Source organism: Misgurnus anguillicaudatus, chromosome 19 (assembly GCF_027580225.2).
Source record: "Misgurnus anguillicaudatus chromosome 19, ASM2758022v2, whole genome shotgun sequence".
NCBI classification, from domain to species: Eukaryota; Metazoa; Chordata; class Actinopteri; order Cypriniformes; family Cobitidae; genus Misgurnus; species Misgurnus anguillicaudatus.
The window spans coordinates 40,832,775-40,850,222 of record NC_073355.2 but is presented as its reverse complement, the minus strand read 5'-3'; the positions used below and the strand labels follow the sequence as shown (position 1 = coordinate 40,850,222).

The window sequence follows — 17,448 nt, the reverse complement described above, 5'->3', positions numbered from 1 at the left end:
CACAGGTTGTGGAAGATATCTAAATAACTAGGCGAGCAGCAATAAACGCAGCATTCTTGTAGTCACATATTGCAGTACCCAACAAGTGGACGAGGTCCGGTGTTAAAACTATGGGTGTCAGGGCTCGTATAAAACACACAGAGGCAAGGATCCAATTGCAGATAACTCAAACGTTTAATAAAGATCAAATAATAGACAGAGAAAAACCACTGGGCTAGCCAGGGAGCAAAACTGGATATCACACTGGAGATCAAACTACCGCTCTGCGGGTCAGTAATAGTCCTTGTATACAGTCCAAAGTTCGCTGCCGCCGTAATGCATTGATGATAGAAGTCACAGACGTGCACTGGAGATCACGTGCCCAGCTCGACGTAGAGATACCACCGATACGAATCGGGGAGAGGAGAGATGACAACCCGGCAGTATAGCCGGCTGAGGGCTGGACACCAAACGATCCGTCACAGTGCTGCTGGACAGGGGAGAACCAGTAAGCTGGACAGCGCAAAGCATAAAGTCAGATGAAACAGCAGAGCGGCAGAGAGGAGCTCACTCAGTGCTACCGGGCAGCGGTCACAAACGGGAGACAGTAGAGCATAAGACCGGCAGGGCAGAGAGAGGTGTAATAATCCACTGAAGCGGAGAGGAGCAGAGGTGCTGTAGTCCTAATGAGAGGTGAACGAGAGAAAGCAGACAGAGCAGGCAGAGCAAAAAATGGCAAAAAAGACAAAAAGGTCAAAAATGTATAAATCCAACAAAAACGGCGAACACGGCATGACAAGACTAAAAGCAACATAACAATGACGAACTCGCAAGGAGCAACAAAACACAGAGAGCTTAAATACCAAACGAATGGGGAGACAAATAAGAAACAGGTGGATGTCGCAGGTGAATGAAATCAGTGATAATGAGATCACTCCGGTGGCAAACGCGCACGTGAGAACTGTCAAAACACAAAACACACACACACACACAAAAAAAAACAAAAGAAACGGAACAGACGAAAGACCAAAGTCATGACAATGGGAGATAATTCAACTGTAGTAAACACATGACTTAGCATCCAGCGAGCAGACAGTTTCCGGCGCCAAGGATGCAGGAAATAATTTGAGTAACCAAGGAGTAGTACTGTACGCGGTACTCTTGCAGTAGATCCACAACTTAAACACCCAGTGTGTGGAGAGCATTCGGCACTATGATATTCACAAAATAGTGCTGTGGTAGCACCACCCCACACACGCCCTAATAAAATAACAAACCAGGCACTGGAGGTAGAGGGCGTACTCACGGAAAACACTCGGAAAGCCAAGGAGAAGACATGCAGATTGTAAAACCTAGCAAAGGTGTTCTGAGATGACCAATCAACAGTCAATCAAAAATCCTGGATAGATGCGCCTTTAGACCAAGCCCATGGAGATACGATCGCTCTCGTAGAATAGGCTCTAATATCCAAAGGGCACTCCACTCCCTGGCTAGTGTATGCCAGTGAAATAGCATCAACCTCCCAATGAAAAAGTCTTTGTTTGGAAACAGGGCATCCTTTAGCGCTGCCCCCATAACAAATAAACAGCTGCTCCACTGTCTGGAACGGCGCCAAGCAGTCGATATAAGCCTTGAGGGCTCTCATCAGGCAAAGCTTACTCTAGACGAGTGCATCCGTAGACGTTGCGCTGTCAAAGGATAAGGCAGAGATTGAAATAAACTGTGCTCTAAATGGCGTAGATAGTGATTTAGGCACATAACCCGCTCTGGGTTTCAGCGTAATGTTGTAGTCTCCAGGTCCAAACTGTAAGCATTCAGCATTCACAGAGACCCCATGATATCTCCTATTCGCTTAGCATAGCTTAGCTTCAGCGTATCAAGCACACTTTGCAGCAGTCAGTGGTTCCCGCACACACTACACACGTGAAGTTTCCACTTCTCGAGCCGTTCGCCTGAGATCTCAAGGTCTGCACTTCATCTTGCCGGGGACATGCGTCGCTCTTATTAAAAGGAGATGATGATCCTCCTACAGCAGCATCATCTCTGCCTGTCTGAACAGAGGCCTGGAGTGCACCGCTCCCTGGCAATTGATGTATGAGACTACCGTAGTGTTGTCCGTCCGGACAAAAACATTATGGCCCCCGATCAACATCATAAAGCTCTGCAGTGCTAGATAGATGCTTTGAGCTCTAGGTGGTTTATATGCCATGACCGCTCCGTCTCCGACCAGGAGCCCAAAGCTGGAACGCCATTGCATAGGGCTCCCCAGCCCGTTAAAGACACCTCCGTCATGACCACTTTCTGCCTTGTGACCAACCCAAGATGGGCACCCTCACTGAATAGGTTGGGATCGAACCAGGGTCTTAGCACTCGCATACATCCATTCGTAACTGTAACGTGCACTCTTCCCAATATCCATATCCATTTTATTACCCCGTTTCCTGAAGGATTCCTGCCAGGGGCTCTTATGACGCACCACCACGTCAGTTCTCACAGCGAGGGTCGTCGTCACGAGGGGTTGCACTGCCGGCCGGCGTGGCGCAGATTTGGAGCGATGTCTTGACAGCAGCGGTCACACCAGGCCATGAGACGCAGGGCAGCGAGGCAGGAAGTCACCACTCCGTTTCTTCCGAGAAACGCTCCGTGATGGTGTCCACCACACCGTCGAACAGGCCAGATGGAGAAACGGGTGCGTTGAGCAGCGTCTTCCTGTCGACCTCTTTCAGTGAGATATAACCACAGCTGGCAATTCATCACCCCATGCTGCCTCCGATGGCTTGCGCTGACTACTTTGTAGCCTTCAGCGAGAAGTCTGTAGCTGCCCTCAGATCCCTGAAGGTGTTTAAATACATGCTGCCCTCATCCAGGGCCTTCAGCACCTGCGCCTGGAAAATCTGCAGGACCGCCATGGGTGCGTTTGTTGCAATGGAACATTCTATTGTGTTTTGCCTCTTGGTACTTCTATACTCTTTGGTGATATGTAAGGATACAATGTTTACATGATACATTATTAATAGGTAAAGGGTAAAGCTGATTGGTGGGTTCTTGTCACATGACCTGCAGTGCAACATTCTGAAAACTTGAACAATTTTCAACTCAATGCAGTGCCGGCATACCTGAAAAAAAACAAAGAGTATGTTGCACCACGTCGCTCTCCCTACTTGAGCGCGCTTGCCGCGTGTCTTCATTTAAAATAACATAATTTTGCAAGTAAAAGACGTGACATGTAAATGGCCCCTAACACAGCTGGATCTCTAAAATTCACAATAGTATAAAACTATTACATAGTCCTAATAATTCATTAACAATCACAAAAGGATAAAATAAAGCAGTCAGAGCACTGCTAAATTCTTATCAAATAATTTCACTCCATCCATCCATCCATCAAACCAACCAACCGTTTCCAAAAGGGCTCATCGTATGCAAGGCTATGGGAAGGTTGGAGCCTATTCTAGCATCTCAGGCCACAAGCAGGGTACACCCTGTATAGATGATCAATCCATCACAGGACACACATTTGAATTCTTTATTTGAACCCACCAATCATATTTCTTTACAGACAGGATTCAAATATTTCTCAAGGGTGAACTACATCATTGACACACAGCCAGTCTTACTGCAGATACAGAACTTTGCATGTTGTTCAGATTTTTCCTTAGTTAGCCCTGCCAGTCGTAACCCACTACTAGTTGATCAATACTACCAACCTACATGCATAGGAAAACTCCCGGTGTTTCGGATTGCCAGTCCATTTGCATTTACTTTATTACATTTGTCTATGTTAAAATCAATATCACATCAATGACCGAAATCAAACTTTGATGCTCTAATTACATTATGAGACTTTAGCCTGGATTTCACCTGTTATAGGATTATTGCTTTAGTGTTGTTAATCATAAATAACTCGATGGTTGCGTGCAAGTATAAGACCTGGACGTGTTCCTTTCCATTTCATGGGTTTAGCTTGGCATTGTGTAAATGCTATCTAAAATAATAAGAGATCTAGGAGACAATGAGGACAGCTGCAAGTTATGAACATTTGTATTTCCAAACAGATTTTCTGTGTTAAAAGTTTCGTTATATTTAGTTTTAAATAACATGCAAACAATTTTCATTAACAGAATAGAAACAATGTCCCTTTCACTTTCTATTGATATATTGATGCACAGATAAGTAAAGGAATGCTGGTCAGCATTGATAGAATTGAGAGATTTTTATATGGTAATTGACAATTAAGATGTCTTTTATTTACCAGGTTGGTGAGGATACACACACACACACACACACACACACCAGAGATATGCAGATGGTGGTTCCAGGGGTGGGTTTCAGGTGAGTATTATTGTAGAGGAGTTGGGTAAAGTTAGAGGATATGGGGTGAGGGTATGGAGAAAGCAGGTAAGGAGTATTAATGAGTAAAGAGTCCTTTTCCATAACAGAAACCAGATGATGTGGCAGAGGGAAGTGTGTGCTAATACTCTTTGTGTATGATGGGTGCACCAGGTGCATGTGATTAGAATTCTGGTGATTTAGTGCACTGAGTGGTGAGACAGCCTGGTGTTAATGTGACTTGTATCTTTAATTCTTCTTTCTTTCTTTTCTTTAAGCCTTTACATTCCCTTCGAAACATAGGCCATTGATGAATCGCCTCCATCCACGCCTGTCTTGGGCCATCTTTTCAAGCAGTTGCCACGTCAGCCCCTCCTTCTTAATCTCTTGCTCTGTGCTTCTCCTCCAGGTGTTCTTGGGACGACCTCTTCCTCGTTTGCCTTGTGGGTTCCATGTCAGTGCCTGATTGGTTATTGCTATTTTGTTTCTTCTCATTGTATGATCCACTTTCTCCTTTTTATCTGTATTTCTATTGATTCCTGGTTGGTGAGTTCCCAAAGCTTGATGTTTTTATTGTGTTTGGCCAGAAGATCCCAAGGATACGTCTTAGGCAGTGGTTCATGAATGTCTGCAGCTTAGAGCATAAATGCTACTCCCTCCGTGTGTGATGCCTTATCATCCATGTGTCCAGAGTATAGTATGGACTCCCCACTTGCCAGTCTGACTTCACCTGTCTGTATCCATCTGGTTTCACACAGACCGAGGACAGAGATCTTGTACCTCCTCATCTCTTCTGCAATGGCTGACGTTTTTCCTGCCTGGTACATTGTCCTGATGTTCCAGGTTGCAATGTTAATAGGTTGCCTAGAAGATAGAAGATTCCGTTGCACCCTCTCCCTAAGGTTTTCAGTATGCGCCTTCATAGTCTCTTCGGCATGTCTTTCTGAAGAGTCTTCATCTTCTATGCTACAGGGTTTTTTACTTTCCATCAATGTTTCAGTAATCATTTTTATCCACGACACGGGGGATTGGCCCATGCGCTTCACCAGAGCCCTGTTAGTCAGCCTTACCTGCTTCCACCTCTCACGACAAGGACGTAGGGATGGACTTTGAGAGGCAATCTCTTTAATTAACCATCTGAAATAAACATATTTTTACCTTCATTTTAAGGGCCAGATTTACTAACAGCTTGTGCCAACGCACGCCATCATTTTGGCGATAAATAACGATGTTGATATTTACTAAAGATGCGCAATGGATAATTAGCACTGAAAAGGTGTTTAGTGGTTATTGGCAAAAATATAATCAGTCACAAAAATAAAATTCGATATTGGCAGATATTTTTGCTCGTTTTAAGCACAAATTCACTAAAATTTGATATTTTTTGTCTAATAACTAGACTTATTTTTTTGGGTCATTTTGCTCATGAAGAAAAGACATCTTAGTTTAGGAATTTTTAGATATTTTTACCGAAAACAAGACAAAAATACTAAGTAAGAAAGTCATTTTTTGCAGTGTGTGGCCCTGCCTGTGAAAACTCAGCTGAAATACTACACAAAAAAATAACCTCGATATGTGTAATATAGACTAAGGTCATGTCAAAAATTAAAATCAATATCACATCAATGACCGAAATCAAACTTTGATGCTCATAATTAGATTATGAGACTTTAGCCTGGATTTCACCTGTTAAAGAATCATTGCCTTCGTGTTGTTGATCATAAATAACTTGATGGTTGGGTGCGAGTATAAGACCCGGACGTGTTCCTTCCCATTTCATGGGTTTAGCTTGGCATTTTGAAAATGCTATCTAAAATAATAAGAGATCTAGGAGACAATATGGACAGTTGCAAGTTATTAACATATGTATCCCCAAACAGGTTTTCTGTGTTTAAAGTTTAGTTATCTTTAGAAATGGCCCTCATTTATCATTCTCGCGTAGAAACGGGCGTATATGTTGGCTTAAGATTATGTGTACACTCCTCTCACCGCCTGATTTATGAAGCTGTGCGTACCTTTGAAATTCAGGTGTAAGCAATATCTGCCCTTCATAAATGCCGCCGCTGAAAACGACCGTCATTAGAATAACAAGCCCATATAAATTCAAGTCTCCGCTTCCCCCACGCCCTCATTTTACAACATGGACACACAGAAGACGGCAAAGAAGAGAAACTGGGGAAGTGGAAAGAAACAAAATTGTTTTATTTGGGAGTTTAAAAAGTGGGATTAAAGACACATTAATAATTGCATGACAATTTGTAATATTTTTATTATTAATGACGCTTATTGATATTTAGAAGAATTATTTATTATTATTATTATTTACTGTTGCCTACATCTAACTTCTAAGTCAGCTTAATGGTTTGGTTAAGTTTTTTTTTACATAATATTTTAAAATGATGTAGTACTGTAACTTTTGTAGTGTGTTGTTCTGTATTTACATACAGTTGTTTGTTAGCTGTATCTTAGATCCAGTTTGATACGGAGCTCCGGATATAATTCAAATTAAAAATTTGTTTCCACGACATCCACATGTTTTACTAAGCTAATTCATAATTTGAAGTAATAATAATTGTAATAGTAATTACGAAATATTATAATAATTAATTCCAAGGAACAAACTGTTGAATATTGGGAACGAATTCTTAATTTATGGCCATACTTTAGACTAAATAAGAAAAAGAAGTGTCCATAACGTAGCATAAAAGATAATTCGTGGCCATGATTTTGTCCGGATGTCATCATGATCGGATTTATGGCTCCATTCAACACAAGCATTTTACCTTACCTACTCATTTGTATTTATTTATCATCAAATGGTATGTAACTAGCTTACCTTTTGATGCATTACCATGTTTTCGTAGCACATCCTTGTGCTTTCTTGCAATGTGCCGCTTCAGATTCCAGGATGAATATTTGCTAACTTTTACAGTCTCTCCGCACTCCCTTTCAATTTTTTCTTCCTGTCCAATCTTAACTTTGATTTTAACTTTACATTTATGTATAAGACTTGAATTCCATAACTTATTGCTCGACGTTTTTACAGATCCTCGAACTAGCAAATTATCAAAGGGCGTTCTGGGTTCAACGAGCGGTGCTGAGGGAGCGGAATTTTCGGAAAGGCGCTCTGATGGTAATATTACTGCACCGCTCAACGCTCCGCTCCCGCTAAGCTCCGTTCACATGCCCTGCCCTGAATAATCAGGTAAAGCGCACAGGCTCTCAACAAACTTTTGCGTGTTTGCAAACAGAGATGACGTTTTTTGTGGGCGGAGCCCAACTGGTGGCAGAAAGTGAATGCTTCGCAATAGCGGTGTGAAGTGTTTTAGCGTTAAACTGTGATTTTTATGGATCCGGTGTTCTGAAGAAGTCTCTTTTTTTTATATTTCTCTTAAGTGTAATGTTTCTTATAACGTTTTCACCAAGCTACATTTAATTTTTAAATAAATTAAAAGTTTAAATGGCTTGGCTACTGATATGAGTGCATGTATGTAATGTATATGTATTGTTCTTTATTGGTAATCAATTATTTTACAGTATGAATCGCTGAAGTACTTATAAGAGCAATACTATCATGTATTCTGTATAATATCATTTATTAAATATTTCATCATTTTCCTGTTTTCAATTTCTTCCTTATATTTATAGCCTACGTGTTTGTTCTAAAACTATTATGTTTACATACAAATTAATTTGTATAGGCCTGTTTATATAATATTAACACTTTACATCGTGTGTGTGCAGGGTTATTATAGTAAACGAAAACTATCACGAAAACTGAAACTATTAGCGAAAAAACATTTTAGTTAACTGAAATAAAATAAAAACGAAGGTTTCTAAAAAAACAAACTAAACTATAACTAAAATGTGGACCTACAAAACTAACTAAAACTAACTAACTAAAATTTTGGAAAACAAAACTTGCGTTTTTGTTTTTTAAATATTATTGGATCAGCAGTTGAACACGGAGTCACTCATATTACCGGATCATAAGCAAATGAGCAGATGTTGCTAGATCAAAAATGACCAATAGGTGGCAGACGAGCAGTGATGGGCAGTAACGCGTTAGAAGTAACGCGTTACTGTAATCCGATTACTTTTTTCAAGTAACGAGTAAAGTAAGGGATTACAATTGCAAAACCAGTAATTAGATTACTGTTACTTCCCCGTTAGCAGGCTGCGTTACTGCGTTATTTTTTAATCTTGATTTTGTTTCGTGAGAATCTCTCGTGTCGTGACGCGAGTGGAGTGACAATGACGTATGAGCGCCGCGCCGTGTATTGTTGAACGTGAGAAGACAACATGGAGCGCGGAAGAGAACAAGACTAATGCTTGGAAGTACCGACATTACTTTGAGTTTAACCCAGTTAACGGTGACAAAAACATCAGCGTCCGCTGTACACTCTGCGTGGGAACTACTAAAACTTTTATCTACAGCGAAAGATTCCACCTCAAATCTAAGCAAACAATGTGAAACTTACTGTAAAAATCCCTGAACCCCAAGCTGACATGACCGCTGCGGCTCCATCTTATACACGTTCACGCGAAATCTGATGTAAACAACAGACTGTATTTCATGGATTATGTGCATTTGTGGACAAGCTGACGTGACCGCTGCGGCTTCATCTTATACACGTTCACGCGAAATCTGATGTAAACAACAGACTGTATTTCATGGATTATGCGCATTTGTGGACAAGCTGACGTGACCGCTGCGGCTCCATCTTATACACGTTCACGCGAAATCTGATGTAAACAACAGACTGTATTTCATGGATTATGCGCATTTGTGGACAAGCTGACGTGACCGCTGCGGCTCCATCTTATACACGTTCACGCGAAATCTGATGTAAACAACAGACTACTATATTTCATGGATTATACGCATTTGTGGACAAAAATTGTCATTTGATGAATTTTATTAGACTGATTTCATGGGTTATTCACACATCTGAAACAGAACGGATTTGACTCGCGATCGTTATAAGGTAAGAAGTCCCGTTTATATTTTGCATGTTGTCATCTGGACTTCTGTAACAAAATAACTTACTTCATTTTTGATGCTAGAGCATGTATCTCAAAACAGAGACCATACACTAATGCTAAACCTGTAGACCTTCTAAACGATGTATAGTAATGTTGATATTAATATTATTAATGTTAGCAGGCTTAAAAAAACGAATTAGTGCGCGTCGAGAGGTTAAAACAGAGAATGTTTCATTTGATTCAATTTTAGATGATGGAATATGCAGAAAGAATAGAATTAGGCTAAAAGGTCTTGGCCCGGTTGCATAAAGCACCTTAAGTTTTTCCCTTAAGTATGAAACTTAAGGGTATGAAAGTATGAAACTTAAGGGGTAAATTCCCCTTACCTACAGTAAGATAATAATTTAAAGGTGTTGCATACAGTATAATCCCTGAAATGGTTCTCTTAGGTAAGGGTAATCGTTAAATGTTTCACGACAGCGACCCAGGTTTATAAAATACTATTGTTGCCATGGAGATGCAACAGAAAAAAACTTAAGTTTAAATGAAACATAAGGGTGAATTCAAGGGAAAATTACACTTAAGGTGGTTTATGCAACCGGGCCCTGTTGCTTTATACTGTGTAGCATATTCAGGTCGTGCATCATGTTTTTGAAAAGTAATTAGTAAAGTAACTAGTAAAGTAACTAATTACTTTTGAAAATAAGTAACCAGTAAAGTAACGGGATTACTTTCTTAGGGAAGTAATCAGTAATCAGTAACTAATTACTTTTTCCAAGTAACTTGACCAACACTGCAGACGAGTGTCTATTAGAACTCCTGACCTGCACAGCAGCGTCACGTAATGTGTATGACAGCTAGTTTATTAAGACAACCTGTCTTCTGCTGGCAAACCATTACAATAACTGAAGAAGGTTTAATTATATCAATGTACTGTACACCAAAGCATTTAAATGTTAAACATGGCTGAAAACGCTGACGGCGACCGCTTGCTTGGCAGTGTTAGCTGGCGCTTTTTGGTTGCTATGATAAAGAATGTCAGCTGAGCTTATCTGAAATTTTATATGCTTTTGCGGATAATCAACAAATAATATTATATATTAATATTAAGTCAACCATTAATTGTTAGTACAACGATGTCTCCTGGTACAGAAATGGACACTCATAGACAGAACATTAAACTTTGCATTGATTTTCAGTTTTTGTGCACAGAAATAAGTTTGTACAAGTAAGATGTGCTGATTTTATCTAAATAATCAGGGTTATTTTTAACCCAATGTTGGGAAAATATTGGACAAAACACACGATAGGTTATAAATAAACATATGCTGGGTTGTTTTAATGCAATGCTGGGTTGTTTTAACTCATGTTTGGGTTAACAACAACCCAGCATATGATTATTTATAACCAAACATGTATATTTATATATTATATATACCCAGCTTAAATAATCTAACAGAAATTTGAGTGTTGGTTGGTGTGGTATTTGTCCTGCCCTTTGATTGACAGGACTAAATAAAAAAACTTATTTAAAAAAAATCTTATTATCTTATTTTCAACATTACCAGATTTGGCAAGGTGTATGTACAAAACCATGATATTATGCTAAAGACTAAAACTATACTAAAACTAAATAAAAACTAAAAGTAATGATTTTTGAAAAATAGAAATGAAATCAAAACTATTTATGCACCACTTAAAAGAACTAAAACTAAACTGAAATAAAATAACACGTTACAAACTAAATAAAAATAAAAACAAATATTTTTTGAAAACTATAATAACCCTGTGTGTGTGTGCTATGTTTATATATTTATTAGTAAACATCATAATTTAGAACAAACAGGAAGACATAGGCTAAGATAAAAGGTAAAAAGAAGTAATAGAAAACGAAAAAATATGAAAACTTTAATATATGGTAATATTATTGATATTATGAACTCATTCAAATCTTTAATCTTTCTAAATAAATTATAAACATAACGTGATAAAAACGCTATAAAAAACACAAAGAGGGATCAGACTTCGACAGAACACCAGATATCTTCTCTAATTATTTTCTATTCTAATTATTAAAAGATTTCCAAATGATTTCATCACTCCAGTCTGTCCGGTTGAGGGCTTATTGCAACCATAAACACCTACGTTTATCTTCAAATGGTGTCTTCGACGACGGTATACTATAAAAATGAAGGTTATCTAATTTGGCATTCATATTCTGACACTCAACAGCACAACAAAACATTTTCTAGTGAGTTATATTGTTCGTTTCACTTGTGTCTCATTCATTTCCACTGTTTTTCTGCCACCACATGCCCGCGTGACGTAACTGTGACGTCGACTCGCAAAAGGTCTATACATATGCTTACAAATCAAATGCTTTGGTAAAGTCAAACAAATTAAACATTGAAGTTCATGTTGCACACAAAAAAACACTTAAGTTTATAATTACTATGTTGCAGTGGGTCATAATATATCATATACTATTTTAGTTTGTCAGTGCGTTTTTTTGTGTTAGGAACATTTTTCTGCGCATTTCCTAACTCAAAACATGGATACACCACCTCCTGAGCTGGCGTAGTATTTGAGCGTGCCGTACGCCAACGTCCATATTGATAAATCTCAAAGTCACCGTGGTTTTGAATGTACACCAGGTGTACGCTGGAAATTTGGTGTACGCACTTTTGATAAATGAGGGCCAATGTCCCTTTCTTTATCTATTGATGCACAGAAAGTAAAGGAATGCTGGTGAGCATTGATAGAATTGAGGGTTTTTGATATGGTAATAACTAATTAAGATGTCTTTTATTTACCAGGTTGGTGAGGACACAAGGACACACACACACACACACACACAAAGGAGATGAAAGTGTGATTGAAACAGTGCTCTTAGGTCCCTACGCTGACACAGGGAGAACATGCAAACTCCACAAAGAAAGGCCAGCCGACCCAGCCGGGTCTCTTTTCTTAATCACACACCAGCCCAGAACCTCCACATCCAGCATCTTCACCTCCAAGATCGTCAGAGACCAGCCACCCAGACAGCTGCTGCAATGATCGATTTGCATAACTGAAGAATTTCTGCAAAAACTGTCAAAAACCTCTCACTGAAGCTCATCTGCATGCTTGTTGTCCTCATCTGGGTCTCGACTTGACTGCAGTTCATTGTCATAACCGACCTGAATGAGCACTGCGTAAGGCGATTGGTGGTCCCACCAGATACTGACTGGTTTTGTTGTGGTTTTCCTTTTCCTCAAATGAAACAATCTTCAGTCTTAGGTTCTGATTTCAAGAGATAGACTTTTATTTTCCGGACAAAATAATAAGCCGAGGCCGCCCGGAAATTTCCTCCCAAACCCAGTCTGCCGGCCTGGGAGGAAATCTCCAAACCAGTCTGAAGCTCTGAGCCAGGCTTGGTAAATATATATGGTCTTTGTCCCTCCCCTCCATATGCTTTAACAATATGTTTCTGTTAAGGCTTGTAACTTGAAGAATCACATGACAGTCCCCAGACCCATGACATTCCTCAGACCCGTGGCTCCTTCCCACGACCTATTTGACCCTGGGCTATTCCCTTTGTGCCAGACATGAATGAACACATCTTTTCTTAAATCCACACAGATGGCTTTTAAACCTTCTAACACATAAGACACCACATAAGACACCACACAGATGGATTATAATGGTAAACTCATATTGATGTAGATTGGGATTAAAATAAACTTCTTCAGTTTTCGGACCCCCTAATACAGTAAAACTGTACATTTTAGAGTGGCCTTTTATTGTGGCCAGCCTAAGGCACACCTATGCAATAATCATGCTGTTTAATCAACATGTTGATATGCCACACCTGTGAGGTAGATGAATTAACTCAGCAAAGGATAAGTGCTCACTAACACAGATTTAGACAGATTTGTGAACAATATTTGAAAGAAATAGCCCTTTTGTGTACATAGAAAAAATCTTAGATCTTATTAATTAATAGTGGGAAATAATCAGTTTTTACAGTTCTATCATCGTTCGCCAGACGTTCTGCTTCAGTTTGGGTTTATTAACCCTTTAGTTTCACTTCATCACACAGCTATTCCCATTAAAGGTATTTGTTAAAAATATTCTAGTATGTGTTCATTTCTGTCATCGTTTCTTCAAAATTAAGTTTTATGTTGGGTGTTTTTAATTTTCATTTTCAATTTTCACTTCGACTCTCCTGAAAAGTCCGCTCCCCTTCTCACTCTTATAATGGGAGAGGCAGGGTGTTACTGCGCCGAGTCGAAGTACTCCCAAACGTGCCATTACGCCATAAAATATAGTTCCTCTTTTAAATCCGCTTAGAAAATGCTACGTTTTATTTTTTACCACCAAACTTGCTCGTATAACTACTCATCTTAAATAGGAAAAACGTTGATGTGTTTGGTCACTTCTAACTTTATCTCTAAATGGTACCATTGAATGAATGGGGCTAAGCTAAATGATATCGAAGCGTCGCAGCGCGCTCCAGCGCTTACGTGCACGCACACAGATGATAGAGGGATGTATCAACAATTCTTTTTGTTAAGGTAATAATATATTTTAATATTGAAAATGAGTAGACTATTTCTTTAAATTGTTTTTATATCTCTATATGTAAAGCCTTTGAATTATCTCTGAAATGTGCTATACAAATAAACTTGCCTTGCCATCTTTACTATATGCACAAAAGTCTTTATTAATATTATTATTGAAATACTGATGGCACATGGACCTTTTTTGGTTTGTGAAAAACAAACTGCAGTTTACGGGACAGTCACAAGCCTCCCGGTTTTAATCAAAAATATCTAAAAATGTGTTCTACTTGGTGGTTGAGAACGACACAGGGGTAAGTGACTCGTGATGAAATTGTCATTTTGGGGTGAACTAACATTTAAGGGTTTAAATTGCTCAAATACACCATGTGTTGATTTAATAGGGTCTTTAGGGCATGTAAAATAAAATGTTTTGATTAATACATTACTTAAAAACCATGCCAAAACGCTACATTTCTTACGTTCTTCACAAACAATAGATGAGTTACTAAAACTTTAGCACATTGGTTCCAGATTAGTCAATGGCATGCCTTTATTCACTATTAGTCTAGAAACTAGTACAAAATTTGTGCACCACTAGAAATAATATTTATTTGCAGTTATATTATTGTTCACCTTTAAGAAAACAATTCATACAGCAACACTAACTGGATGAGTTGACTCTGGATATGTGAACAATGCTGTTGCAGATCAGTTGCAAAACCTGTCTGGGAACACGTGCATTTCTAGATATGTGAAATTGTCCTTGTTATGTCTTGTTTCAGAGTGTAAGCTTTTAAAATGCCAAGACATTCACACATGGAAAGGATTGGATCAAGTTCAGCCATTATAAGCTCCCCTTTTTTTAAGTCTCTGTTATAGTGAAAATGGCTCTACAATTCAAAGGTATGTAGAAGAAACATTCACATTTATTTATACATTTGTGTATTACATTTTGACCGTTTTTTCTTGTAAGCAGAAGAGATTAGGATTGTCATGATGGGGAAAACAGGGGTTGGGAAGAGTACATCTGGAAACACCATCCTTGGACAGGAGGTTTTTCAAAAAGAAACAAGCTCCAAGTCTGTGACCAGGGAGTGCAAGAAGGCGACTGAAATTGTTGATAATAAAGAAATCACAGTGGTGGACACTCCTGGATGGTGTGATGCAGACTTATCTGATGAAGAGCTTATTAAGGAAGCATTTAAATGCATTGACATGTCCTACCCTGGACCGCACGTCTTTCTACTTATTCTGGCAATTGGTCGTTTCACAGAGGAAGAGAAAGAAGCAGTCGAGAAAATACAGGAGGTCTTTGGTGAAAATGCCATTAAATACACAATGATTCTTTTCACAAGAGGAGACGATCTGGAGGACAAAAGTATTGATGAGTATATAAGAGAGGCTGAAGTAGATCTTAAAGCTGTGGTTGACATGTGTGGAGGCAGATATCATGTTTTCAACAATAGAGATAAAAGTCATCAACAAGTGTCAGCACTCATCCAGAAGATCCAAAATATGGTGAGGGACAACAATGGTCAGTACTTTTCCAACAAAACATATGAAATTCTGGGAGAACATAAAAAAACTCAAGGTGATTTACAACAGCAAATGCAAGCTGCTGAACAAGAGAAAGATATAAACATTGCTGAGTTTCAGAGAATGATGGAAGTGTTTGATCAAGAGATGCAGCAGCTGAAATTGAGGGAATCGCAGCTGCAAGAACAACTGAGAAGCCTGGAGACTAAAAATACTGATAGGATAAGTTGTATGCGGACGGAGCTGGAAAAACAAAAAAATAGAGAAGAGACATTAAAGCAACAGTTTAGCTTGAAGGAAGCAGAGCTAAAAAGTATCAATGAAAAGCATAACCACAGAATGGATGAAAAGCTTCAGAGGTTGCACATGGAGAACCAAAACATCTTAACAAAAATACAAGAGCTGCAACTAAAGCAGCACCAACCATTCTCAAAAGCTGCCTTGAACAATATTCGCTGCAATATTTCATAAAAACCTCTCTTAATCTATTAGACCATTTAAACAGGTTTGAAAAAAATGCACACTCCAATATTAATGAAACATCTGACACAATTATAAATGTTATACTATTTACAAGTATAATAGTAATTGAATAAAAGTATTTTGTAATAAGCAAAATTTGACCCCCATCATCTGTCTGTAAAGAATCAAGTTCTTTAGTATGATTTTGTGTACATTTATTGATTTGTCTGCAAAGTATGTATAACAATGTTTATAAGTGAAATGTTTAATCAGCAAAAGCAAATTCTAATAAACAAAAAATGTAAAATATCTAAATATATGTATCAACTGTTTATAAAATATATCTGAAGACTAAAGATGCTTTTGTCAATACACAGAGCCGTAAAAGATAAATGTTACTGCAAATGTATTTATATATCAAATTTTGTATTATGTACTTGAATAATCAATAAAAAATAATCAATAAAAAGTTTAACAAATATGAAATATCACTAAACTACAAACCTATTTTTATATAAAAGACCTGTCTGAAAAATGCTTGGCATGTGGGCACAAATATCCTTACACAGAAGACACATTTTTCACCTTACTTTAAAACATTCAATGTCACAGTTTTTTCCTTCAAATTTACTCTGACTAGTGCAATGGACAGTATCACTGGGAATCCAAAAACAGGCCCAATAAAAATTTTATTTGTCAGGGATGCCAAGCCCTTTTTTGTTCATTTTGTGTACAGGTATGCATGTCCATAGACAGCATTGTTTGAAAAAAAAAACTTTTCATGTGTGTTTTTAAGTTATAAACCTGGCCTTTATGAGTGTTTTTTTTGTCTTGTCCTCCCTATTAAGAAAACATGACTGCTAAACTGATAAGATTAGACATTTACCTTTAAATTTTGATTGTTCCCATTCGTAAAGGCTTTGTATAGACATTTCACATGAGGTAGCCAAAGCACTTGTGACTTCTATACATACATGAATGAATGCAAGCAAACACTATGACTGAATATCAGCCATTTACAAAGCAATGCAATAATTAAAGGTGCAATTTGTAAGATATTTTCAATAAAACATCCAAAAACCACTAGGCCAGTGTTATATACATTTTGTTCAACTGATTACTAAACAGGAACACGGGGTAGTGCAGTCGCCTGTCAATGAGGTTAATATCCACGTGACCCTTTGTTACCGCCTTTACTTACGTAAAAAGCACATGACAACCGGGTGTGCCTCATAAGCCTTGAAAAGTGAAGCCTCTGGCTCTTTGATCGCCTCCTGGTGGCTGGCTGCAGTAGAAGTCATAAACCCCGCCCTCTCCATTCAAACGAATGGGACTCTGCTCTAAATAAAAAAAAAATTTACACTTCCAATAAAAGTTTCCGAAAGATGGTTTTGGTCCTTTCAAGTAGTTGTTATCACGCTGATATATGTTCAAGTCTTCATTATTAGCTTGTAATTTGATGCTATAGAAATGGGGCGTGTCATTATGATTGCCGTGGTTGAATTTGTCGCGCGAGCGTTTGGGCGGAAGTTTGATACCGCGGCTCCGCCTCAGGGCTCCACGGACGATTCCTTTTTCACATGCCCTGGCTCCAAACTGACATTTTTGAGTA

General features: G+C 38.6%; 1 protein-coding gene across 1 annotated transcript; it reads left to right on the top strand.

The window, feature by feature from the left end:
* Positions 1 to 14,820: 14,820 nt before the first annotated feature.
* LOC141350914 (GTPase IMAP family member 7-like) lies at positions 14,821 to 15,890 on the top strand. Its single transcript, XM_073856759.1, has one exon. The coding sequence runs from the start codon at positions 14,832 to 14,834 to the stop codon at positions 15,843 to 15,845; it is 1,014 nt and encodes a 337-aa protein (XP_073712860.1). The 5' UTR covers positions 14,821 to 14,831; the 3' UTR covers positions 15,846 to 15,890.
* Positions 15,891 to 17,448: the final 1,558 nt, after the last annotated feature.